Here is a 27,309-nt window from a genome sequence, read left to right as displayed (position 1 = left end):
ATACTGGTAGGAGGGGTGGAGATGGGCAGCTGGGGCAGAGAGGACATGTGGCAAGGCAATCGCTGGAGGACCAGCCAGGCCAGGCAGGAAGGACTGGTGGTTGCGGTGGTGGGAGAAACTCCCAGCCTCACAGGAGAGTCTATTGGAGAGACCCACAGGGTCCTAGAACGTACACAAACCAACCCACCAGGAATTAGCACGTGAAGGACCCAATTTGCTTGTGGGTAGTGGAGGAAGTGAATGGAAGCTGGCCGAGAGCCGAGAAAGCAGCGTTGTTCCCTCTCGGGCCCCTGCCCAACATATAGCACCACAACACTGTGAAAGTGGGTTGCCCTGCCCTGGCAAATACCTACAGCTCCGCCCCTTACAACATGACAGGTATACCTAGACAAAGAAATATGGCCCAAATGAAAGAACAGATCAAAGCTCCAGAAAAAAATACAACTGAGTGATGAAGAGATAGCCAACCTATCAAATGCACAGTTCAAAACACTGGTAATCAGGAAGCTCACAAAATTGGTTGAGTATGGTTGAAAAATAGGGGAAGAAGTAAAAGCTATGAAAAGTGAAATAAAGGAAAATGTACAGGGAACCAACATTGATGGGAAGGAAACCGAGACTCAAATCAATAATTTGGAACAAAAGGAAGAAAGAACATTCAAGCACAACAGAATGAAGAAACAAGAATTCAAAAAAATGAGGAGAGGCTTAGCAACTTCCAGGACAAATTTAATGTTCTGACATCCGAACCATAGGGGTGCCAGGAGAAGAGGAACAGCAAGAAATATGAAAACTTATTTGGAAAAATAATACAGGAGAACTTCCCCATTCTGGCAAAGAAAATAGACTTCCAGGAAGTCCAGGAAACCCAGAGACCCAAAGAACTTGGACCCAAGGAAGCACACACCAAGACACATCATAATTATATTACCTAAGATTAAAGATAAGGGGAGAATCTTAAAAACAGCAAGAGAAAAGGAGACAACCTACAAAAGAGTTCCCCATAAGACTGTCAGCTGATTTCTTCAAAGAAACCTTGCAGGCAAGAAGGGGCTGGAAAGAAGTATTTGAAGTTATGAAAGGCAAGGACCTACATCCAAGATTACTCTATCCAGCAAAGTTATCATTTAGAATGGGAGGGCAGGTAAAGTGCTTCCCAGATAAGGTCAAGTTAAAGGAGTTCAGCACCACCAAGCCCTTAATTATATGAAATGTTACAGAGACTTATGTAAGAAAAGGAAGATGATTAAAACTATGAACAGTAAAATAACAATAAACTCACGACCATCAACAACTGAACCTAAAAAAACCAAAAACAAACTAAGCAAACAACTGGAACAGGAACAGAATGATAGAAATGGAGATCACATGGAGGGTTATCAGCGGGGAGGTGGTAGGGGGAGAAGGTACAGGGAATAAGAAGCATAAATGGTAGGTACAAAATAGGGGAGGTTAAAAATAGTATATAGGAAATAGAGAAGCAATAGAACTTACATGTATGATCCATGCACCATGAACTAAGGGAATGCTGGTGAGAGGGTGTAAAGGGAGGAATAAAGGGGAGAAGAAAATTGGCACCGCTGTAATAGTATAATGAATAAAATATACTTAAAATAAAAGTATATATCTAGAACACAGTAAGTGCTAAAAAAGAAAAAAAAAATGAAATAGCAGTGGACAAAGAGACCAGAATTGAAAACCCAGATGGTTATTTCAGTGTATATAAACATTTATAATATAATAAACATAGTTCTTTTTAGAATGAGAAGGATGGATTATTTAATAAATGGAGCTAGCCCAACTGGATATCCATTGGAAGAAAATGGAAGAAAATAAAAATGAATCTTATAAGTATTAAAGACTTAAATATTAGAAATAAAGCAATAACCATCTTACAAAAAACCATAGTGGACTACATATACAATGTCTGTTTGAGGAATTGTGCCTAGACCTCATACCCTAAAAATTAAAAAGGAAATTTACCAGAAAACAGCAAACATGTAAGAAAATGGGTAAGAAATGTGAACAAGCAGTTTGCATAAGTTCAAGTTAATTGGCCAAAAGACTTAAGAAAAATATTTAAGTTTATTAGTAGTCAGGGAAATAAATCAATGAATATTGATCTTTGGGATTAAAAAAGTATTTGAAAAATAACTGCTGTGGCTAACAAATGTGAGGCAAAGAGGATTCTAATACCTTGTAGGTATAATTCTACCCCCCACCCCAGTATGGCGTATGTGTTGGCACAAAAGATTTCTACTGAGAAAGAAACACATTGTAATGAAAAGTTTGGTTTATTTGTGTGTAGAATACCACTGGGTGGCTTAGGCCCTGCGTATTAGTCACTGTGGTTCTAGACAGCTCACATAATTCTTGAGGCCTCATTTTCCTTGATCTTTCTGCACTGACTGCTTTCCCCTTAGGTTGTGAGGATCAGATAATGTGTCTGTCAGGGCTTTGGAAATGATACATTGTGATTCAGAGAATATTAGTTCAGGGCATGAGCTTTTTATTTTTATTTTTTAATTTTAATATATTTTATTGATTATGCTATTACAGTTGTCCCATTTTTTCTCCCCTTTTTTCCCCTCCCCCCTACCCGCCTCTCACCATCATTCCCTGACCTTTGTTCATGTCCATGGGTCGGTCATGTAAGTTCTTTGGCTTCTCCATTTCCCATACTGTTCTCAACCTCCCCCTGTCTATTTTGTACCTAACATTTATGCTTCTTATTCCCCGTACCTTTTCCCCCATTCACCTCCTCCCCCTGCTCTTCCCTGCTGATAACTTCCATGTGATCTCTATTTCTGTGATTCTGTTCCTGTTCTAGTTATTTGCTTAGTTCGTTTTTGTTTTTGTTTTTTTAGGTTCGGTTTTTGATGGTTGTGAGTTTCTTGTCATTTTACTGTTCATATTTTTAATCTTCTTCTTTTTCTTAGGACATGAGCTTCTTAAAAGTACAAGTCCAAGAACAAATTATGTAAATTGTGAAGTATATGTGAAGAAAATATACTTCTGAATGTATGTTATAGTGAAGAAGGGCTTGTAAAGGATTTGCATTCTGCACTGGACTGAGTTTCGTAGGCCTGGAACTGTACTGTGTAATAGAACTTTCTGCAATGATGAAAACCTTCTGTGGTGACTGGTTTCTGATACGATAGCTCCAGTGACCTGTGTCTGTGGAGCATTTGGCATGTGTTAGTGCAACTGAAGAAATACATTCTTAATTATGTTTAAGTTTAACTAACTTAAATTTCTATATACTCATATGTGGTTAGTACTCTATTGAACAGGACAGGAATCCTTGACATTGATTGGGTTTAACTTACACATTAAGTTATAGCTTGAGGTAGATTATAACCAAGTGTCACTCGTAACCATCAGAGGTATGTTGGGTTTATATATGCCGAGAATAAAATGTGTTAAAATGTCATTTGGTGAACAGAAGACCAGGATGAGGAAACTGTTAATAGAAGATATTTATTGTGGAAAGTATTTATCCAAAAAGACTGTAGAAGCTCTGAGCATTCATACTTCTCACACGTGCACACACGCTAGTTCTTGGTGCTTTCCTTTTTCAGCTTTTGTGTTACCTCACTGCCATCACAGGGTTCTCTTGCAGGACACCTCTTCACTGATCTCAAGGTCAGAGCCCTGGCTCTGTCATTTTTCTGTTGTGATTCTTGTCCATGGGTTTTAGTTTATTCTCCTCTAAAGTGAATCAAATATCTGTCTTCAAGGTCTTTCCTCTTCTAACATTCTGGGAACATCTTTTTTTTAAATTGTTACCAAAGAATATGTTTCTTGATTTTAGAAAGGGGTGGGAGAGAAACATTGATGCGAAAGAGAAATGTCTTTCAGCAGCCTTCCATAAGTACTCCTACCAGTTGAACCCTCAGCCTAGGTATGTGCCTTGACCAGGGATTGAACCCACAGACTTTAGGTGCATGGGATGATGCTCCAACCAACTGAGCCACACTGGCCACTCTGGCCAGGGCTAATGTTTATGTATATGTTAATCCTCACCCTAGGACATGCTTATTGATTTTAGAGAGGGAAATGGTGGGAAAGAGATAGGGAGAGAAACATCGATTGGTTACCTCTCATACACACCCTTACTGGGGTCCGTTCCTGCAACCCAAGCATGTACCTTGACCGGGAATTGAACTAGCAAATTTTTGGTTTATGGGACAGAGCTATTAACCAACTGAGCCACACTGGCCAGGGCTAAGGTTAGCTATTTTTAAAAAACTAATTTGCAAACTCATGTTGTAATCAGTGAAGGCTTACTTTCGGGGGTACTTTGTTCTTGTCATGTTTTGTGTAAAATAGTGGGGAGTTGCCATTATTTAAGAAGTAAAAAAAAAAAAAGCTTGTCATTTTTTATTCTCAATATTTACTGAATTTTTTTTACTTCTATTAGAATATCCACCTGTTTGAATATTTTGGTAAATAAACAGTTAGCTATATAGAGAACTAGAAAGCAGTGAGAAAATTTTTAATGTACGGTTGTGTATTTATATTATATTTGGGAAAATACAGATGAAGTAGAAAGCCTGATTTGTATCTTCATAGATTTTTAAATTTGAGATTACTCAAAAGAATGGGGGATAACAGTTAATATATAGTTAGTTAATATAGTTAGTTAGTTAGTTAGTTAGTACTTTCTGGATTTCCCCCAGAAAGTGCTAAGCATAAAGTATAAATAAAAGTTGATTTAGTAATTTATAAGAGAAGAACAAATAGATTGTCTGGTGAACCAAAGTAAAACAACTAAAATTTTTATTTACATCATGATTTTTATTTTGTTCTTTTAATGGATTTGGTTGCAAAAGGATTTTAGGAGCGGGGCGTGAATATAACAAAACAAATAAAAAGGCATATAACAGCCCTGGCTGGTGTAGCTCAGTGGATTGAGCGTGGGCCTGCGAACCAAAGGGTCGCCGGTTTCATTCCCAGTCAGGGCACATGCTTGGGTTATGAGCCAGTCCCCAGTTTGGGGCAGGTAAGAGGCAACCACACATAGATGTTTCTCACCGTCTCTTTCTCCTTCCCTTCCCCTTTCTCTAAAAATAAATTTTAAAAAATCTTTTAAAAAAACTTAAAAAAATAAAAGGCCTATGACATGTAAGAAAAATAACATTTGATTATTAATATATATTTTCCTAAAGTTTTATGTATGTGTGTGTGTGTTTTTTTTGTAGAGTCCTGTGAAGGTAAATCAGGTTAGCCTGGATGAAAGTGGAGAACACATGGGCGTGTGTTCGGAGGATGGCAAGGTATGGCGCTGATGTGGTCACCTTGAAAGCATTCTTGCACTGAGGGACTGGGCTGTTACCAAAGTCCATGTGCTTGGAAAAGCACTCTGCTTCTTGTATACCTGCATTAGGAGAAACTTGGTTATTCTTTTTGGGTATGGACTTGCTTCTGATTGCTCATAATTAAAGTAAAATATATTTTTTCACAAATGTGCCTTAGGAAAAGTAATTACAAGAATGTCAATAATATAACTAGTATTAAGCTGATTAACAGCTGTGGCAGGGGGACATGTCACCTTAATCATTACTGCTGTGCCACTTAGACTTCAGTGACTAGTCTGCAGTTCCAGTAGTTTACTGCCTTTCTGCCATAAATCCACAAAATTGGATTTTGTGGGCATGATTTCTGTGGGCTGGCGGTTTTCATTTTCACACAAGTTATGAATGTTTCTCTTGAATTATAGAATCTTTTGATAAGCAGTCATAGTTCATCAGAAGAATAAAGTATCTTACAATAGTCACATTAAATAAATGTAAAATCAATATATGTACAGTTTTCTAAAAACCTGGCACCCACTTCCTCGATCGAGGACATACATCATTTTGTGCAGTGTAGAACTAACAATTATCAGTGCTTCTTGCTGATGTTAAGCTGTGGCATTTAGTGGTTGTGGTGATTGATTTTCCACTTAAAAGAATGTCTTTTTTGTTTTTCAGTCGATGGAAGTCTTTTCTAATGTTGGTTTGCAATGACAAAATTCTCATGTACAATGTATTTAAGATACTTTTCTAAAATAACAGTTTAAGAAGAGAATGCATTAAGTATCATTACAGAACCTTACCTGTTCCTGCCTGAGAAGAGCAGATTTTCTAATCTAATTTTGTATTTTTTTATGTGATCTAAATTTAATGTGCCATTAGATGAGTAAATTAAAAACAATGTCCTCAGTATGAAAGATTTATACCCATTTAATCTGTTAACAAAAGAAAAATGAAGCCTTCTTGACATGTAAGAATGCATTTTATGTATCTACGCCTAATGTTTCTTAAGGTCTTTTGAAATAGTAATGAGAACACTTGTGCTTTTCAAAAAGCACTGTCAGATTTTACAGTACCTTCTGAAATTCTGCGATGAACCAGACTGTCAAAGAGATTGTGGGAGGAGTTGGTATGTGCAGGAATTGAGGAGAATTATCCAAACCATTGAAACATTCTTGTATTTATGTACTTGTAAGAAAGATAATCTTTATTTTCTTAACAATGAGGAATTCCTTCTGGGCTGTTATCAATTTAATTGAACTAATTTATTGAAATAAAATATTCAGTTTTTGAATTGAAAAAAATTTTTTTACTACGATAGTTCATCTAGAAATTTTCAAAGCTTTAAATGTTGAAGAATTATTATTTGATGTGGCAGAGTGGATATTTTAACTACTTCTGGTGAATAATGAGATGACCCTCAGATGTCTTGTGGGGTACACTTGACAAACACCTGTTTTTCAATTTTAGTCAAATTTATAACTGCTGTATTTTTGTGTAGACCCATGATACCTTTTAAAAATGCTTTTCTTATATATTTTAATAGTAAAGGTGGAATTGCAAATAAGTATTTCAGTGCATATTTTTATGTAAGCTCGTCTTTACCATGGGTTAGTCAGTATTGTGAAAATCGAGTAGCTAGCATAGAGTGACCTGGTAAAGTGGTTAGTGATGATAGAGATCATTACATAGACAGACTGTAAATATCTAGGTGAATGCATCTTAGAAGGACTGTGCTTTTTCTTTCTTTAGTGTATTAAGACTCCTAGATAATAATCATCTGTGTTCTGTTTCAAAGATAACCTTTGATATTTGTATTCAGTTTTAAAGTCATAATTCTAACAGTTGTTTAAAATGTACTGTTTATTCAGCTGTATTCGTTTCTGTCTTTATTCCAGGGCTTTGCTGTGCTTGAGTTCTAAACTTTGAGATACATTCACACATATATTGTACATGTGTGGTTTCAGTTTATTGGCATACATTTTTAGTTAACTTTCTGATAACTACGTACAAGATTTATTATTTAATCTCTTACATATATACATTTATCTTAATACATTTATTAGAATCAATTTAGTATAGAGTTCTGGGTTGAATAATTTTTCTCTCAAAATTTTGGACATGTTTTTCCCTTTTGTCTGACCTTCATTTTTGTAGACTTATCTGAGGCCTGTCTACTTTCGTTCTTTCACAAAACCTTTTTAATTTTTTTCTTGTCCTGCCTTGGAGCTCAGACTAATAACAGTAGCAACAACAATGACAATAAATGTCTCCTAATGCAGTTTGCAAAATTATGTCTTGTTTGGGTCTGCTTTCATTAATTTTGTCTGGAATACAGTAAGTTCTTTTGATCCATATTCTGAAGTATTGTTTTCATTTCAGGAAAGTTTACTTCACTTCTGATTTTGATTATTGCTTCAGTTCCATTTGTTTTCATTTCTTCAAAGAAACCCAATAACACTTACGCTGGAGGCAGTGTCGTGCAGAGGCTGAGAGCAGAGCTCTGTATTCTCCCTGCCCCTGTGGCAGAACCACTCTCCTGAACCATGGTGGGCATAATGTTTGCCCTTCTAGTACCTCCGCTTCCTCAGCTGGGCAGTGAGCACAGTGGGAGTCCTGCCTGGGAATGTCTCAAGGTGCCAGGTGTATGGTGAGCTCTCAGCCTAGATTAACCATTTTTATTGCTAACCATTCATTTCTTGACCCATTGCATTCTGGCCTCTTCTCCACCTACATTATTGTACCTCAACTTTTCAGGGTCAGAGGGTGAATGAATCAGCACTATTCACCCTTCCTCTCTTTCCTAAAATACATAAGTTGTCAGAAAATTGGTGATATTGTATGGCGTAACTCCCCACACACACACTACATAATGTGCTTTATTTTTTCATTATTTTTATCCTCTCGTTTCTTTGTAGTCAGGGAGAGTTCTTGTACTTGTTTGTTCTCTTTGCTGATTTGCTTTTCTTCTAGTGTCAACTTTACTTTCTGGAGTAGAGTTTCTTCCATTTTGCATTTTTAATATTCCGGGATCTTTCTCTCCTAGCTCTATTTTTATATCAGCCTGATAGATACTTATTTTTTTATTACAACTTCTTATATATCGTAGAGGGTCAGGCAGTATGGTCTGTTGTTTGAGTGAAATTACCTGCCCCTGGTTTTAGCTGTGTGATGCTAACAAAGTTATTCATATCTCTCTGTGCCTCAATGTATTTCCACCTCTATGAAATGAAGATAATAATAGTACCTACGTCATTGACTATCAGGAGGAATAAATGAATTAATATATGTAAATTGTTTGGGAAAGTACCTGGAGCAGAAGAAACACGTAGTAATTATTAACTATTATCGTCCTTGTCAATATCATCACCATCACTGACATCACTCTGTGTTTCTGTGCCAGATTCATGGAGGTCTTTTCTTAAAACACTCAAAGAGTGTTCTAGTTTTTCTTTCTTTTCTGGTTACTATTAAAACATTTTTAGAAGCATGTTTTTTCTCCCTCAATGTAGTTGGAATTTTGTTCTGCAGTGTTCTTTTTATAGCCCTTGTGTGTGTGTGTTGTTTGTTTATTCATTTCAGAACAAGAAGAGCTCTTTCTAAACCTCCGTTAGCAAAGAGATTGATGTCTGACTGTTCTTGGCCATGCATGTTATCATTTTGGGTGTTGTAGAATCACTTCTTAGCTCTACATGGGCTCTGTTAATGAGCTCAGTTTCCTCTCACCAAAGGTAATCAGTTAAGGCAGCTGCCCCAGAGTGAAGTGGGAGCCTCTCTTATCATCTCTCACTGCTCTCTAACACTACAGGGGTGGAAAATATGAAAACCAGCAATTTCCCCACTGGTACCCTCCTTCAACTACCTCCCTCAATATAATGACAGTTTGCATGGTCATCCCTGTTCAAATTGTTGATGTGTTGTTATTGGGAAGCTGGGGTTTGAGAGACCCTTACAAGGGAAATACCAGTTGGCAGGGTTGTCTGATCCTCTCGCCACCTCACTCAGTCACTCTACGTCAGATGGTCTGTCACCCAATTCTGTGGTTGGCAAATGCATAGAAATCCATGCTAAAATGGAGAAGGATACATACCCTCCTATTATTTCATGAAGGTAGCTCTTCTTTATTTCAGGCAGTAAAACATGTATCACTTTCCTTCTTTGGTCCTTACCATATGTCTCTGTGGGTTTGTAGTTCAATGAGAAATCCTCTAGGACTTTGCAGTAGTGTGACTATAAGGTCAGTTTTTCTGAATTTTCTATTTTCCTTCATTAGGTATTTTGGTGACAAATTGGAAGAGGTTTTTAGGGTTGCTATAGGGGATATCATTTCCAAAAGTATCCTGTCTATTTTAACATTTATATGATTCTTAGGTGAGGTCTTCCTAAAAACTCTCTAGGCTGTCATTCAGTGGAGTCTTTTCACAGAAGAGTAGGATATTCACTGAAAAAAATGACCAAATAAGTAAGAAGGAGAGAGAGGAAATTAATGAGAATTATTTTGGATTTTATTAGTTTTAGTAACGTAACTAAGACCAGCTAGTTTGGGCTGTAGCATAAGTGAAATAAACTGAAACATCAAAGGTTTTACAGATCACCCTCTTGTACTGATAAAGTTTCTGAGATCTTGTGAAGTTATATTGTTTTGTTTGGGGTTTTTTTTTTCCTTTTTTCAAGGATTTAATTTATTTTCTTTTTTTTTTTTTAATTTTACTGTTACTCAATTACAGTTGTATGCCTTTTCTCCTCATCCCTCCCCCTCCCCTTGATTTTCTCCATGTGTCCTTTATAGTAGTTCCTGTAATCCCCTCTCCTCACTGTCCCTTCCCTACTCCCCCCTGGCTATTGTTAGATTGTTCTTAACTTCAATGTCTCTGGTTATATTTTGTTTGCTTTTTTCTTCTGTTGATTATGTTCCAGTTAAAGGTGAGATCATATGGTATTTGTCCCTCACCATCTGTTTTGTTTTTTATCCTGAAGGAAAAGATAAGGACAGTTAAGGAAGATGTTATTTGGTTAAACACAGTAATAGACACTGACCTAAGAGTTCTAGCTTTGCCACCTTCAGGAAACACTCCTCTAGTCCTGCTCTGACAGAAGTTTTGCTTCTGGCTAGTTCTCACAGGTAGTGATGAATGTCAGCCTATTTGCTAAAAAATTCTTTGATTTGCTCTCTTTTCTTCAGTATGGATTCATCATTTTTAAAGGGACTTTTAGCCCTGGCAATTTATAATTTAATTTTTACCATTAGAGTCACAGTCCTAATAATTATCTTCTCATTTACTGATACCTCAGTCTTTTTCAACAGGCTTATACATTATTTATTTGCATCTCATACTTTTTCTCTGCAATGAACATCACTTAAGTTTTATTCTTAAAATCACTTTTTCCTTACTATCGGCAGAAGGAAGTTTATCCTTTTGAATTAATAGTCTGCTTCATTTTTCAGCCTCTGTGACATAATTTAAAGTTGCATAATTCAAGGTCTGATATTCATCTTCAGTTTGGCAAATGTTTGCTATTTTTGAATTTTTTTCCTATTTTACTTTTAGTACACTTTATATAGAAAGATACATTTCTTATTTGCAAATTTTAGGCTATCTCACATAATGACAGTATATAGAAAAATAGGACTTGAAACATTTTTCTTGCTTTTGATGACCTTACACAAGTCATTTATTTTTCTGCAGAATCATCTGTTGAATAGGCATAATGGTGTTTGCTCTCACACCTAGTGGTGTTGCTATCAGGACCAAAGGAGGGTAGGGCAGGAGTTGCAGTGCTGACCATATCCTGTCAGTCACAGACCTCTAAAAATACAGTTTCACAGCCCACCCCCCGCGAAGTTTAATTTGCCTGGGTTGGAGTGTAGCCATTAGTCACTACAGTGCAGGCAGGTTTCAGAACCGCTGAGGGAAAGCATGTGCAAGCATTTAGAGATATGTTAGTGGTAGTAATACAAGATTGGACACAGGAGCATGTCACATTGTTAAACAGAAGGGAAATAGCTTGTGTTGGGAGAATTTAAACTTCCTAGTTCAGCCTGAGATTCAGCTGAGCTAACTAATTTCAGTAAGTTGACTATTTTATTTACTCTATTAAGATTCAGATGATACAGTACCACCCTTTTACCTAATTTCGTTGGATTTAGGGGGATTGATCAGGGTAAACTTCATTGGGTAAAGTAAAACTCTGAATGAAATGCTTTTCTTTCCTACTTCTTAATTACCATTTTACATAAGAAGTCTATTGCCTCTTACATTTACACATTTATATAAAAGAAGTGATTTGATACCTTCTAAACAATGAGAAGCAAGGTGGTGGTGGGCATACATGTATTGTCATGTTAAGGGTATATTCTGCCCTGGCTGGTGTGGCTCAGTGGATTGAGCACCGGAGGGTTGCCAGTTCAATTCCCAGTCAGGGCACATTCCTGGGTTGCAGGCCAGGTCCCCAGTAGGGGCCACATGAGAGGCAACCACACATTGATGTTTCTCTCCCTCTCTTTCTCCCTTTCCTTTTCTCTAAAGATAAGTAAATAAAAATCTTTAAAAAGAAAAGAATACATTCTAACATGATTACTTCAGGGTAAAACAGATTTCTTCTGTTACATTGTACCATGTGCTGTTCTTAGAACCCAAATAACATACTTGGCGCAGAGTTAAAATCAGTAGTCACAAAATGAATGGAGAGTCCTATAGATTTTAGCTTTTAGTGAATAGATTTGTCTCCAATAATTATAACATGAATAAATTTTCCTCTTTGAACTTGAAACAACGAATCACTCACATCTTACCAAGATTAAAACAAAAGAAATCAAAAGTTAGAATAGTTTTATATCTATTTAAGAAATTGAATTTGCAATTAAAAGCTTTTCACAAAGAAGCCATTAGATTCAGATGGCATCACTAGTGAACTCTTACAGAATTTAAAGAAGGAATAATACCACTTTTCTAGAAACTAGAAAAAACAGTAAACACATCCCAAGTGTTGGGAAGTAGTTCTGAGTGGCCCTAATGGTTCCAAGAGTTTGAGGGCTTCTAGAATTCTTAGGCTCTACTAGAGAGAGTGTAAATTGATCATAATCACTTTGTAAAATAGTTTGGCTATCTGTTAAATGTGAACAGATGTATAACTTCTGACTAAACAGTTTCATTCCTAGTTATATAACTGTGTACATAAATGCACCAAAAGATTTGTAAAGAATGTTTATTGTTTCATTACCATAATAGCCCAAATCTGGAAACAACCCAGGTGATTGATGGATGATACATAGATTTCTTACATTGAAATACTACACAGCAGTGAAAAAAATCAGCTACTGCTATATACAACAGTATGGATAAATCTCACAAAGAAAATGTTGAGCAAAAGAAGCCAGTAAAATAGCTTATGGTTTCATTTACATAAAATTTAAACACCGCCACATCTTGCCTGTGGTGATCAATTTCAGAGTAGCAGTTAGTTTGTGACAGGGAGGGGACACAAAGGAGCTTCTTGGGTTCTCATTCTTGGTCTGGGTGGTAGTTGCAGGGGTGTGTTCATGTCATAAAGTTTGTGAAGCTATAAATTTATCATTTGTACCCCTTATAATATGTGTTACTTATTTTTTAAGTAAACAACTCAGAAAATAGATAAGTATGAGTAAAGTAGCCTGGAACAACTTTAAGGAAGGCACTGATGAGTAGAAACGTAAATCATACATTTATACACTCTTAATATATTCAGCATAAGATTGTAAATGAAGTGCAGTTTGCCTCATCTTTATATGACTCAAAGATGAAGCTCCTTTTTCCTTTAACGGAAGGAAAATAATCTTTTAGGATATCCTATGAGCAGCTCATAAAAGAGTACTAATAACCTATTCATATATGTTTTATTTTAAAAGTTGGCATCATTTAATTAAAAAAAAAATGTGTAGTGAGTAAAGGGAACTCTATCCATGAGATGCTTTAAAAAGCCTAATTGCAGTGGAGTACCCTCAGCCTGTGAGAATTGTTTCCATTGGATATGTGATGGAGATCACCAGAGCCCTGGATTATTGAATGTTTTACCTTATTGTTTTGAAAGTGTGTGTTCTCACTGATTCAGCAGCCTTCTTTGTTGCTCTCATGGTGAAATGACAGGATCTATTTCCTTTTCAGGTGCAAGTGTTTGGACTCTATTCTGGAGAAGAATTTCATGAGACTTTTGACTGTCCCATTAAAGTAGGTATTCAGTAAGTTTTAATTTTTCTAAGGGTATTCTCAGTGAAGGCCATAAGGATTTTAATACTTTGCGTACTACCAATTTTCCATTAATTTTGCCAGTAAGCATTTATTAAACGTGATGTACTAGGGACATCTAGTACATGTGATGTGATGTATTTGATGCTTTAAGGGAGCACAGGCTGGATGTTATGTGGTCGTGATCACAGTTTATCCTCAAGAATATTCTTGTGGTGGGTACAGTGGTACACATACACACAGCACCTGTGATTAATGACTCCGGCTGGTAAAACAATACTAAAGAGTCCAAAGCTGAGAGAAGTTTCTCTTAGCTGCTTTTGTTAGTGATGGCTTTAGGTGGAGTGATGTTTGACTGGACTTTAGTAAATGGACAGGGAAGATGGAGAAGTTGGCTTTCCATGTGGAAGAACAATATAATAGAAATGGAGATGCTAGAAAGTTCAAATTGTGTTCAGGATGTGGCAAATAGCCTAGTTTAGATGATGCATAAAATACTGACTTGTCAGGATTGTTATACAGGCAGATGGGCTGGCTGTATATTTAGACTAAAGTATTTGGACTTTATCTGATAGATAAGGAGAAATTACTGAATGTTTAAGAGAAGAGCAGTGACATAAACTGAGCTAAGCTTAAGGAAAATTAATATGGCAACTGTATATAGTGTAGATTGGGGAGCTGATAGCCACAAGGCAGGAAGACCAGTTTTAGATAACAGTTATGTTAACTAAAGTGATTATTGCAGTTGAGAAAGGAAGAGGTCATTTATTGTTTTCACTTGTTTGTTCTAACATTTATGGATTGACAGGTAAAGGGGAGATAGGGTCAGATAGTGTTTTAGAAAGTCAAATCTGTCACGATAAAGGGTGATTTAAGGAGGAGAGTGACCGGGACAAGAGACGATTTGGAAGGCTAATGCAGTATTCTAGGCAAGGGCATTACAGGCTGTCAGTAAAAAGAGCAACACTGAGGCCTGGATGGGTATCTCAGTGGTTAGAGCATTGTCCTCCTATGCCAAGGTTGTGGGTTTGAACTCTGGTCAGGGCACATACAAGAGGCAATGAATGAATACATAAATAAGTGGAACAACAAAACTAATGTTTCTTTCTCTCTCTCTTCCTCTCCCTCTCTCTCTCTCTCTCTCTCTCTCTCTCTCTCTTTCTCTCTCTCCCCGCCAACCCCTAAAATCAACAAATAAAAAAAAATTTAAAAAGAGCAATAGTGACTATAGGCATACCTCTGAGATATTGAGGGTTTGGTTCTAGACCACTGTAATATAAAGCAAGTTTAGCAATAAAGAAAGTCATAATCTTTTTGCTAGTGGAGGGTCTTCACTTCAGTTTTTGAAAAACACAACACCTATAAAGTTCAATAAAATGAGGTATGCCTATATTCAAGATGGAGTAGAAGAAATGAATTTGGAAAGCCTTTGGAAGATAGACTTAACAAGCCTTAGTGGTGGATTTGATAAGAGTGATGAAAGGTGAAGGAGATGAGGGTAAATCTAGGTACATGCTTTGGCATTGGTGTGGGAATGCCATCTTACAAATAAAGGGCGATTTGAGTAAGGACGTTGCTGATTGAGTTTTGAGTTTAGATAGCTGTAGTATATTATGGAGATTTCGGAAACATGAATGTGGAGCTCAGGATGGAGATTGGCCCTAAAAACACAAAGTTGATAACCAGAGCTGAGTAAAATGAAGCCACTTTTAAAGATATCTAGTATCTAGTAATTCTAGAAATCTAGATGATGAAATTAAAGTCAGGTAGCGGGGGTAGGGGGGTGGAGGTGGGAGTGGTAAATGACAGCAGGGATCTAAGAAAAATCAAGAATCAGTTAGAAGGAAGAGAGGAGACCCAGAAGAGTGGTGTCGGGGCGCCAAAGGAGAGAGGGTTTCCAAAAGGCGTTAGTGGGCAGCAGTGTTGGAAGGCAGTGTGGAGATCACATGAGGTGAGAATGGAAACAGGGCATTTTATTTGGTAATTGTGAAGGCATTGGTGGCCTTAGTGAGGACAGTTTCAAGAGTAACAGGGTCACCATATATTACGAAGTAAATTCATGTTAAAGAAGTAGAAATAACTACTAGTATAGACTCTTCTTTCAAGAAATTTGGTACGAAGAAGAGAGACTGTCTGGTTTTTGGAGAGAGGTCAGTCCCCAGAGATTTCTGCAGATCATGTTTTGGTAGATGGTGGTAAAAAAACAAACAAACAAACAAACAAAACAGTAGCAGGGGAACATTGAAAATGAAAGAAAGGGAATACTTAGTGGAACAGCAGGAAGGAAGGCCAGCCACCAAGCAGGGAAGGAGAATAGCCTTGGGAAAGAGTCCTGCAGTGTTTGCCTGTGAGACAGTCATGGAGGAGGTGAGCCGAGCCCAAGTTGGGCTTACTGCAGAGTTGGGGGGTGAAGGAGCAGTAATTAGGGGCAGTAACCCTGATGGCCTTGTTTTCTTAGAGGTAAAGGAGGAAAAGGGTAAGATAATGTGACTGAATTACATAAAGGGTGTCTGGAATAATAGTTGCTACCTAGGGTTACGTACTACAAAAACACTAAAAGTACTCTTATGAGAGGGTTGAAGAATGTGTAACAACAGAATGAATAAATGATTTCATTGGTATCTAGGGCGGATTAGGAAAGTGCTGAAGGGAAGAAGGGCTAGCCTGGGAGGGAGGAGTGGTTAGAGAAATGAGGGGTCCTTCTACAAGCCCTAAAATGACAGTGTAGGAGGAGGAATTTATTCCATTGGAAATGGAAATTTGTAAGAACATAAAATATATTTAGTTGAAGGCTTATGAAAGTGTAATTGTGTGGATTTTTTTTTAATGACTGGAAATAGTCTATATGTTGTTAGGGAAAGAACCAAAATGTATTGGTGATTACGTATGTGCAGGCTTACAGCAACAGAAGGGGGTCCCTTGGACAGACTGGCACCGTGTGGTGCCACGGCACCTTCAGAAAGCCACTGGCAAATGAAGTGGGAAGTGATGAGGGGTGGAACAGCTTGGGGAGAAACCTGCATAAGGGGTTGGGAAGAGATTGTCTGAGTGGAAAGCAAGTGAGAATCAGGGGGACAGGAACTGAAGCTGGAGCTAAAAGAGAAAATCCTGAATGATTGATTAGCTTCATAACCGTTGGGTCCTGTAGCTCTTTGATGTAGCTACACTAAGTGTCCACGAGGCCACATTGCTCTACTTGTTCCACTTGGTGCCTTCAATCATTGGAAGGCATCCTGGGTAAGGAAGGAGCTAGTTGGGTTCTTTCTGTGGGATCTTTCTATGAACTATATTCAGTTGCAAACATTTGTGACATCTTTCTGCCTTGATTGGCCTACTTTGTGGTCTCTAAGGAGAGAGTGCCTACTCAAGAGTCCTCACTCAGCCAAAACTAGATCTAGTGTTCACTCTAATCTTTTAGCTTTGACCTGGCTTCATGGCAGAAATTTTTTCACACAAGAACAAAACTCAGACATCCTCAATTGTTGTAGAATATTACCTGAATACATTACTTCGTACCATGATAGAAGGATCATTTTTAGATCATGCTCCCTGTGATGTATCGAGTTTTTATACTGTGCCTTAACCATGATTCCTAAACTAGTGTTGGGTCCTTGTTCCCTTGTAGATCATTGCTGTGCATCCGCATTTTGTGAAATCCAGCTGCAAGCAGTTTGTGACTGGAGGGAAGAAGGTAAACACTGTTTGCCATCATGTGTAGTTTTGGGGGGGCGGGGGTGGGGTTTGCTCTTTCATTTACCATTGATTTTTTTTTGTGGATAAACATTTTAGTTTAATATTTTTGATATTAATGTATATCAGTAGAAACATTTTATTTCCATAGATCCCACAAAATGTTCATGTGAAACAGAAAGTAGTTATGAATGTCCATATGTACCTTTGCAAAATTCTAGTAATATGAAATTTAAAAGAGGAGAACTGGTTTCATTTGTCTTCTATTTTTTTTTTTAAATTTTTATTGTTATTCAATTACAGTTGTACGCCTTTTCTCTTGATCCCTCCACCCCACCCCAGCCGAACCCACTTCCCTCCCCCACCTCCACCCTCCCCCTTGATTTTGTCCATGTGTCCTTCATAGTAGTTCCTGTAATCCATTAATATTTTTAATGTGTGACTATTTATTAGGAGATATTTTGAGAAATAATAATGTAACCCTAAGACCATCATATCCTAGGGGAGATGTGGCCCCAGTGTTTCTCACCCACATTCCTTTGGAGTGGCTTCAGTGCAAGACAGAAAGGGATAGGTTGTGTGTTACTCAAACTACCTTCTAACACTGAAATGTTGTCTCTCCCCCGCCAAAAAGGAGGTAGCATTTAAAAATAACAAAAAAGCTATTCCACTAGTGTTTTTTTCCCCTTGTAGAAAATCTCTTGCAGGCCTTTAATAAAGTTTTAGAACAATTCTGGCTATTTCTTCTTGATATGTTCTTGGCATATTTTATTATCTTAGTGTGATTTTTAAGAGAATAAGATAATCCTTTTGTGCATCTACATGTTTGTTTATAGATATAGTAAATTGTAAAACAGTATTTCTACTCATAGAAGGTTTAGGGTTTTTTTTTCCTATTTTTATGAACCAGAGATATATTTAAAACCATTTTTTTAAATCCTTACCCAAGGATAGGCTTATTGATTTTAGAGAGGGGAAGGCAGTGAGAAAGAGAGGGGGAAACACATCCGTGTGAGAGAGAAAGATCTGTTGGTTATAGGATGACACCCAAACAACTGAGCCACACTGGCCAGGGCTAAAAACCATTTTTATAACAAAATGCCACACCTGTGCTGGAACTGTGAATATTATTTCATATTCAGTTTAGAGCAGTGAAAGGAGGTGGCCTGTGGTTATTTCTGTGGCAGTGCATAGCTATGGAGTGGCTCCTTTGATGCTCAGACATCAAGTGGTTTATGGTAGTTATCTGTCTTGTTCCCTTGTTCTGCTGCTTTGCGAATGATAGTGTTACCAAGCAAGGGCCAGCTGCCCAACACCCGTAAGAGCCAAAACTATGACATTGGCTTTGGAAAAAGGAAAGAGGTTTTTTTATTGCTGAGTTGACCCTCAGAGACAGGAGGCACCACTCAAATTTGTTTTCCCAGTTTGGGGTCTGGACAAATTTTAAGGGTAAGGGAGAATAGAGTGGCATGTAGTAGTGCTGAGGAGCAAGTTTTGATTAGAGCGTTTTGAAACTTTGCCAATTATGGTTTGGGGTTGATAGGCAAGAGAAAACACAAAGAAATTGATTGGTCAGTTCTAAATTTGTCCATATTTCATCTAGACACCGCATCATCTTTTTTGAAGGGCTTCTTGCTTCCTAAAGGACTCTGGTGGCCACACTTCTGTTACTAGCGTTGCGTAGACTGAAGAGTCTGGGTTTCAGGTTTATATTGATGACTGGGTTGGCACATGCACAGTACTGTCCTTATAAAATAATTCAAAGATTGTATTAATTACCAATTTGCTTTAAGGGAGCAGAATCAGTGTGCTGTTTCAATAAGGCAGTAAAGCATACTGGTCATTACCTTACCCAGCATTTTTCAAGCACTGGTTTTAGTTCATTGTCATGGTTGAGAGATAGGTCCTATAGATCCTGATTCCATTTCACAGCTTGAGCCACAATTGCACCAGCTCTGATTTCTGGGTGAGAGCTAGCCAGTTTCTTTCCTCCCACCTGGCAGGCCTCTGTTATCTTTAGGCTTTAGCCTCATTAGCCTCAGATAACAGTGTCTATGGGATTCATCAACGGGAATTGCAGATTTAATCATTCCCTAGCTTACATGTGCAGTTGATTTACTCCTAAAAAAATTAACTTGTTTTTGTTGACCTCAGGAAAGGGTAGCTTTAAAATTCCCCTTGTGAAAGTATTTTTTACTGAAAACTCTTCATGTAGCACATGCTATGTCAGATCTAGCATAAATTCATTTAGCTATACTTTAAAGTCATGCATTTTTTAATTTAAAACTCAGTAGGGATAAAGAATGCTGAGCCACTTTTTTTGTTTGTTTTTTAAGTGACTTAAAACAATACACTTTTATCACCTCACAAAAATAAAATTCAAAAGTTGAAGCATGGCTTGCCCTGCATGGTTCTGGCTCAGGATCCTTCATGAGGTTTCAGTCTAGATTTTGGTTGGGGCTGCAGTTATCGGAAGGCCTGACTGGGGCTGGAGAATCTGATTCTAAGATGTCTGCTGTCTTTTTAATAATAATCTTCATAAAATATTGATAACTTAAAATATTTATAAATCACTGTGTTTTAAAAATTTCCCTAGTGTGGGATACAGTTTTGAGCTCCAGTTCCAATTTCAGGAGTTAGAGATTTTACAGTTGTGCCCTATTTCTGAAATGAAAGAACATATTAAGAGATATTATGACTAGTGATGTCCAAGGAGTAAGATTCAGACTCTGAAGATGAGATTTGTCTGTTTGGTTTGTATTCTTAATAATCAGCTGATTAGTGGAGTTTAATGATTGCTTTTTTCCTGTGAAGGATATCTGTAGTCTCATCAAGTTTGCCACAGTTTTCCTACATGAACATCTTGTTAACCTGCAGTGTACCTGGGTTAACTGTGCCGGTAACATAGTCTCCATTCTTCTGCTTAGCATTTGATATCATTTATAGACATCTGTAGAAAGGACAGTGTGAATATAGCAGTTTGGGCCAGAGCTCATTGAGTAGATAAATGAACATTGTGTAAACAACAGAGAAGTCCATCATCTAAGTACAGGTGAGGTAATGTGGAAAGAAGTTAGAATTTATACTAACATATATGTTCTGATAAGCAAGCAGTAAAATAAGTAGAATTCACTGAATGCTGAAACAGTAAAGAAAATAATGATTTTTGGTTTATCTCTTTGGTTATCATTGACTGCTTGACAAGTTTTTCTATGTTTAGTGTCTATGAGAGAGCATTCTCATATCTCCTTTTTCCTTATTCAGTTCTCCAGAAACACATCTGTAGATATTTCTTCCCGAGCACAAAAAGGTGTTTAATTAAGTGTATACAAAATAAAAACAGTTCAGATCATCTGGTGAAAACTTAAAAAAAATGATATTATTAAGGTAACGTTTCTAGTTAAAATAGTTTAAAAGAAAAAACACACACTACAGGTTTAGGATATTGTATAAAGGGCTTAGTTTATTTTTTCATGATAAAAGTATATGTATGGTATTTTGAAGTAAAGAATCATATGATGTAAAGTCACATTTTTAGATTTTAATAGCTTTGTTGATATATAATTTGCATATGATAAAGTTTACCAGTTTCAAGTGTAGAATTCAATGATTTTTAGTATTTTTATAGAGTTGTGCAATCATCACCATAGTGTAATTTTAGAACATTTTCTTCATCCCAATAAAGAAACCTTGTACCCACTAACATAATTCCCTATCTCTCTTCCCCTTCTCAGGCCTGGCCAACCACTAATCTACTTCATTTCTATATAAATTTGCTCATTCTGGATATTTCATATAAGTTACGGATATTTTGTATAAATGGACTCATATAGTGCTTGGCCTTCTTATCTGAGTTCTTTCATTCAATTTCTAGGTGCATCCATACTATAGCATGTTCCAGTATTTCATTCCTTTTTATGATCAAATCATATTTCATTGTATGGATATATCATATTTTATTTAGTCATTTACCAGTTGATGTATATTTGAGTTGTTGCCTCCTTTTGACTATTAGGAATAAAGCCGCTGTGAACATTCATGTACAACTTTTTGTGTGGCCATGCATTTTCATTCGTCTTGGGTGTGGAATCGTTATTCTGTGGTAACTCTATGCTGAACACTTTGAGGAGTTGTCAAACTGTTTTCAAAAGTGACCACACCATTTTACATTCTCACTAGCAATGTGTGATGGTTAATTTTCCACATTATCACTAACACTCAGTTTTATCTCTCTTTGATGATAACCATCTGCTGGGTGTGAAATGGTATGTCATTGTTTTGATTTTCATTTTCCTAATGGCTAATAATGTTGAGCATCTTTTCATGTACTTATTGGCCATTTGCATATCTGTTTTTGGAAAAATGTCAGTTTGAATTTTTTGCCCATTTTTTGATTGCACTATTTGTCTTTTTATTAAACAGTTGTATATATTCTTTATATATTCTGGATACATATTCCTTATCTACATATGACTTGCAAATATTTTCTCCCAATATGTGAGTTGTCTTTTCACTTTATTGATGTGGTATTTGAAGTACAAAAGTTTAATTTTGATGAAGTCCCATTTATTTTTTTTTTCTTTTGACACTTGTGGTTTTGGTGTTATATTTAAGAAGTCATTGCCTAATCCAAGGTCATGAAGACTTACACCTGTGTTTTCTTCTAAGAGTTTTATAGTATTACCTCTTACATTTAGCTCTAGAATCCACTTTGAGTTAATTTTTGTGTATAGTATAAGGAAGGGGTCCAAATTCAGTCTTTTCCATATGCATGTCCAGTTGTCCTAGGACCATTTGTTGAACAGACTTTTTTCACCATTGTCTTGGTCCCTTTGTCAAAAATCAGTTAACCATAAATTTCCGAACTTTCTTTTCTAATGATCTGTATATCTGTTCTTCTACTAGTATCCCTTTTAGGTTTTAGAGCCAGTAATTTTGCTATAATTACTTATGGGTTGACAAACACACTCCTCTTCAGGTATTTTGATTTTGAGTTCTTTCCCTTTAAAAAGCCATAATTTCTTCTATTTATGTTAGGGGCTTAAGAAACATTGGTATGTAAATGTGTCCTCTGTGTCCTCAGGTACTTGAAACATGCAAACTATTGACTGATTTCTTTGGATACATTAACATTTATTATGTAAATGTGTATTTCGTTAGTAGTAAAAAGTACTGTATATTCAATAAACGATAATGACCTCTTTGTATACAGTTAAATAACTATAGAGATTTCCAAAATGTGCATCGGTGTGGTGTGGTTTGCAGAAATCTTCAAAGAAAGTTCTTCCTTCTGTATGTGTATGCACTTTTAGAGATTACTCAAGCTCTGTAGTATTGGCATCTGTATGTTTTGTTAGTTTTAAAATAGATTTATTTAATTGAAGGTATTTTAGGAAATACATTTCTAATTTCGTTAAGGAATCTATCTTTGATTTTATAAACTAAGAAAAAAGTAAGAAAGGGGAACTATTGTAAAATAATTATTTTCATCTTAAAATGTTAGCACATTTTTAAGAAGAGTTGTTTTGATTTTTTTTAAATAACCAAGTTATAGTATTTAGACTTTTGAAAAACGAGAAAAGCAAAGATTTATGTTGGCCCACTCAACGCTGCTCATTCCAACTGTACTTTTCATCTAGTGTCATAAACTAGCAGAACAAGTTTGAAGAGTCCAACATTTAGCTAATGGTGTTCCCCTTGCAATAATTATATATTGTAGATATCAAGACCTTTCTCTTTAGAGCAGATGGCAGACCAAGGGAAGAAAAAAAAGTAAAGATAAATATCATGTAACTGAGAGGTTAAGACCTTCTACCTTTAAGCAATAATTTAATTTTCAAAAAAAAATTAGAGTAAAGACTAGCCAGATGAAGGTGTAATGTAGAATGAAGGCATTCCTAACCCTTAAGAACACTGATCTTCCATAGACTGACAGCCAAATGAATCTTGGAATTATATGCCAACTTCTGTAAACATTGGTGGAAGTTGCACGGAGGGTAGAGAAGTGAAATAGGAAAAATCGAAGTCCCATGATGAGATATTCATGCTGCTATTTCATAAGACTATTTGAAAGAGATGTCTAAGTTAATATTTTATTTGTTTTGATTTTATTAAAAAATTTCGATTCCTTAAAAGCATTTTTAAAAGGAATTAGAACATACATTTCAGAATAGCCCTGCAAAACAGCGATGTAGGAGAAAAAGCATGATACTGTAGTTTGATACATTTGTTGATATTTCCGCCTCTTAGTTCTTTAGAGATAACTCCTTATCCACCAGGGACTAGGAAGAAGAGGCTCTAGTTCTGTATGGCATAAACTTTAATTTTAGGTTTTCACGGTAACTTCTTAGCAGTTGAATACCAGAGCTAAATCTGTGGACTCCCATCTGACACATGAGCGTATAAAAAGCTTATTCTAAATTCTGATTTGTTTCCATGTTGGAAAAAAAAGGGAAAAGAAAAAGCGCATCTCTTAAAAGTGCCATTGGAATTGGAGAGAGCTTTCGAACATGTGAACCAATGGATTTTTTTTAAAATTTTAAGTGTAACCTCCTTATGTAGCAAGAATTCTAATACATGAGCATAGCAATGAGGTTTCTGTTTTAGAAATAAGTCTGCCAAGCAGATCTTGTCTGGATTTTTTTTTAATTGCTCAACTTTCTCTGTCAGCAGGTAAATTTTAGCTTCCTACAACCTTTACCTGTGAACTTTGAAATACACTTCATAATAACTGGTTCTACTACTTTGACAAATTATTAAATTGTCACAGTGCTGTTTGCAGCAGAGTTCATTTTTAGAAACAAGATAGTCAGCTGTTTGGTGTTGTGGTGGTATAGAATGAGACAGCCTGACCACAGGACAGGTTGCTTTGTAAGCTGAAAAATGTTACTCAGCAAATGAGGAAAGGACCTGTGTGCATGAAGTAAGGAAAAGCGTCTCACACATCAGGCCTGAAGGCTTGTGGCAAATTTTCCCTGAAGGACAGAGGTGGTAGCATCAACTAGCTTCTGTAAGTTTCCAGTAGTGATTTTCAATGGCAAATTTCATTTTGAATCCTTTATGGAAGAGGATTTAACAGGGTAGCTTTTTGTAATAGTTTGATCTTCTTAGACTTCAGACAGCCCCAACAACTGTGAGCGCTAAACACGGAAGTGTAGAGGTGCTTCTTTATGTGTTTGCTTATCTTCTGGTCAGATTGGAACTAGGGTTCTTAGGGTCAAAAGGGATTTGACATCAGTTATGCCTCTTGGGCTGCTGTCCAGTGGATCTCCAGAATGATATTTCTGCAAGTGGTCAGATGCTTGATTTTAGGCAGCCTTCTATATACAAACTTTTCTCACACGTTACTCTACAGACAACTGTCAGTTTTATGTCCTCGTGGTTGCATCTTGAACCACTGTAAATAAATACCTTAATTTTTACTAGGTACTATGCTATAATTGTGATTCCATTCCTAGAAATTTATTTCATGCTTTAACCATATTAAAATTGATTAAAAGCCACCAATTAATAACAGGTAAAAACAAATACAATGCTTACATTTTTTATATATGTAAAACCAAGTTGTAAAATAACTGTATTATAAAAGTATATTTGGGTGTATTTTTCTTTATGTGCCAAACTGAAGCTAAAAGTAGAAATCCAGTGATGAAAATAGAGATCATATTTCGTCTCAAAAATAGGTGTTCTTCATTGCTTTCAAAATTAAGTTTGTCTCAAATATTATTGAATAATTACTTTTTTCAGGTCAGTATCTAGGACTCCAAAGTCTTTGAGATGGATCCATGGCAACTTTATTTTCCTCAGTGATCCTCCTTGTTTCATACCCATCAAAAGCCTGTTGAGAGTGGAAGCCTTTTTCCTTTGATGAGTTCAACTAACTTTTTCATATGTAATGTCTCCATATGGATTGCATCATCGCCCTGAATTCTGATGTTAGGCCTACATCTGTCTCCTTAGAGCAATCAAACTACCTTTGCTCCTGCAGAAGATATTTTCCTGTGCATATTGAGAATGCTCTGTTTGTTCTTAAATATTTTGAATAGCGAATGACTGCAAAAATGGTTACCTGGTTCAGAAATGCTTATCATGTTTTCTTGAGTTTAATACCAGTTGACTGTCATTAACATTGGGTGGTTCTCTCTCTCTGTCTCTTTTAACAAGGTTCTATTAACTACTGTTATTAACTTTGAGAGGTTTTTTCCTTCTTTTTCTTCTATTCTTTATTTAAAGATAAGGCTATATAAAGCAAGGGGTCATAATTTCAGCCATTGTTAAGTTGGCGTCACTAATACAAAGTAAATCACATTCATTTCTCTGGCATCTTTGGCTTCTTGAAGCCAATTTTGTGTCAGGGTCCATGTTGGATCCGTGAGTACATAGCATCTGTATTTCAGGTATGACAGTACATTACCAAAGCAAACAGGTAGAACGCTATTGTTGGAAAGCAGTTAGACAATAAGACAACTAGTCTGAATGTGATTTGTAGGAAAATGAGTATTTCAGGTCTTTTGAGAAGGAAAAACGTGTGTGTATACGTATGTATGTATGTATGTATCATTATGGGGTAATTTTATAATCTTTTGTTATAGAGCATTTTGGGTTTTCTTCCATATTGTTCATTTGTATCCTTTCCATTTTTAATTCAGTGTTAACCAATATCCTAGTTTGATGCGTGTGTAACAGTAAACATTGGAACAACCTAAATGTCTAACAATGGTGAGTTAGCTATGTCTTGACCTGCAGCCTAAGGTCACTGGGAACACACCAATGGGGTGTGAGGAAGAAGGTGTTAGAAAGAAGTTATTGTAGGATTTGTGCTGGTACGAGGTGATTTGGGAGGGTTTAAGGAAAAAGGGCTTTGGTCTAGATTGAATACTGTCAGGAAGTAAGAATAATTCTGTGATTGGGTATTTTAATAAATTTTGTCTGGAAAGAGGAAAGACTAAACCAAGGCTAAAAACATACTTGGTGAAGAAGCAACAGTCACTCATTTTAGCCTGGTTAGGGGGATGCTTGGTCATTCGTGTGGCTTGGAAAACATTTCTATTTTGTCTGCATTCAGACATGATTATGGAGTGGTGGTGTTTTTGTCCTGATCCTTTATGGTCATGAGGCTCTGTGAAATTGTTTATGTTCGTCTGAAGAATGCCAAACTTAGTGTTGAGTGCCAGGCCAGTCCTGGATGTCAGCTTTTCTCTTCCTCAGTTGGAATAAGTCAGATGCCCAGCATTAGCTAGATTGCTTTAATTGAGGTATGTACTTAAAAAAATATACGTGTGGTCTGATTTTATTTTATTTTGTTTGGTAGATATATCATGTATGTAGCAATATCTATGGAATGCTCTACAGCAAATTTTTAGCAATATTATTATATTGTTAACAATGTTGGGCAGTATTAAGAGTGTTCTTTCCGGCCTTCATTGCCTTTTATTTCTTGCATTTTTATAGTAAATAGGCATTACTTTTATAATAATAAAAGAATATATAAAGTAATCTCAACTCTGGATTTTTTTAAACTTAACATTGTGAATCAAATGAAATTCCCAACATTATTGAGGTCTTTTCTTAGCTCAGATATTCTTTAATGGTGACATAATATTCCATCCTATGAGTCTGTTTAATTTTCTTAACTATTCTTATATTATTGGACCTTTAAGTTGTATCCAGTATTTGGTTAATAAATAGAGCTGCAAGGAAGCTAGAGATATTTGGGCATGAACTTTTGTCTGTGCTTCTGAATGTTTTTTTGCACTGACTCCTAATTTGGGAATTATTGAATCAAGGATTATGGTTACTTTTTAGGCTTTTGATATATACTGGAAGTAAAATTGCATTTCAGAACACATAACAATTTTATAGTAACTGTATGTGAGCATACCTGTTTCACCACATCCTATTTGCCAATTTAATATACAAAGATAGTTTATTGTTCTATTTTGTAACTTTGCATTATTAGTGATTTTGGACATTTTTACTTACTAGCCACTTATAAATCTTTCTTTGTGATTTGTCTGCTTGCATGCTTTGCTTGGGGTAGCTTTTAATATTGCCATAGAAGCCCAGATAATGAAGACTGTCCATTTGATATTTATTGTCAG

General features: G+C 36.4%; 1 protein-coding gene across 2 annotated transcripts in view; it reads left to right on the top strand.

The window, feature by feature from the left end:
* Positions 1-27,309, top strand: part of VPS41 (VPS41 subunit of HOPS complex) — a 214,999-nt gene that overhangs the window by 64,381 nt on the left and 123,309 nt on the right. For both annotated transcript variants that reach the window (XM_024558322.4, XM_045193260.3), the window contains exons 5-7: positions 5,205-5,279; positions 13,439-13,501; positions 17,145-17,210. In XM_024558322.4, coding sequence (XP_024414090.1) covers positions 5,205-5,279; positions 13,439-13,501; positions 17,145-17,210 — 204 coding nt within the window. The remainder of the gene's footprint in view (positions 1-5,204; positions 5,280-13,438; positions 13,502-17,144; positions 17,211-27,309) is intronic.

Source organism: Desmodus rotundus, chromosome 6 (genome assembly GCF_022682495.2).
Source record: "Desmodus rotundus isolate HL8 chromosome 6, HLdesRot8A.1, whole genome shotgun sequence".
NCBI classification, from domain to species: Eukaryota; Metazoa; Chordata; class Mammalia; order Chiroptera; family Phyllostomidae; genus Desmodus; species Desmodus rotundus.
This window is presented reverse-complemented; position numbering and strand designations above follow the sequence as displayed.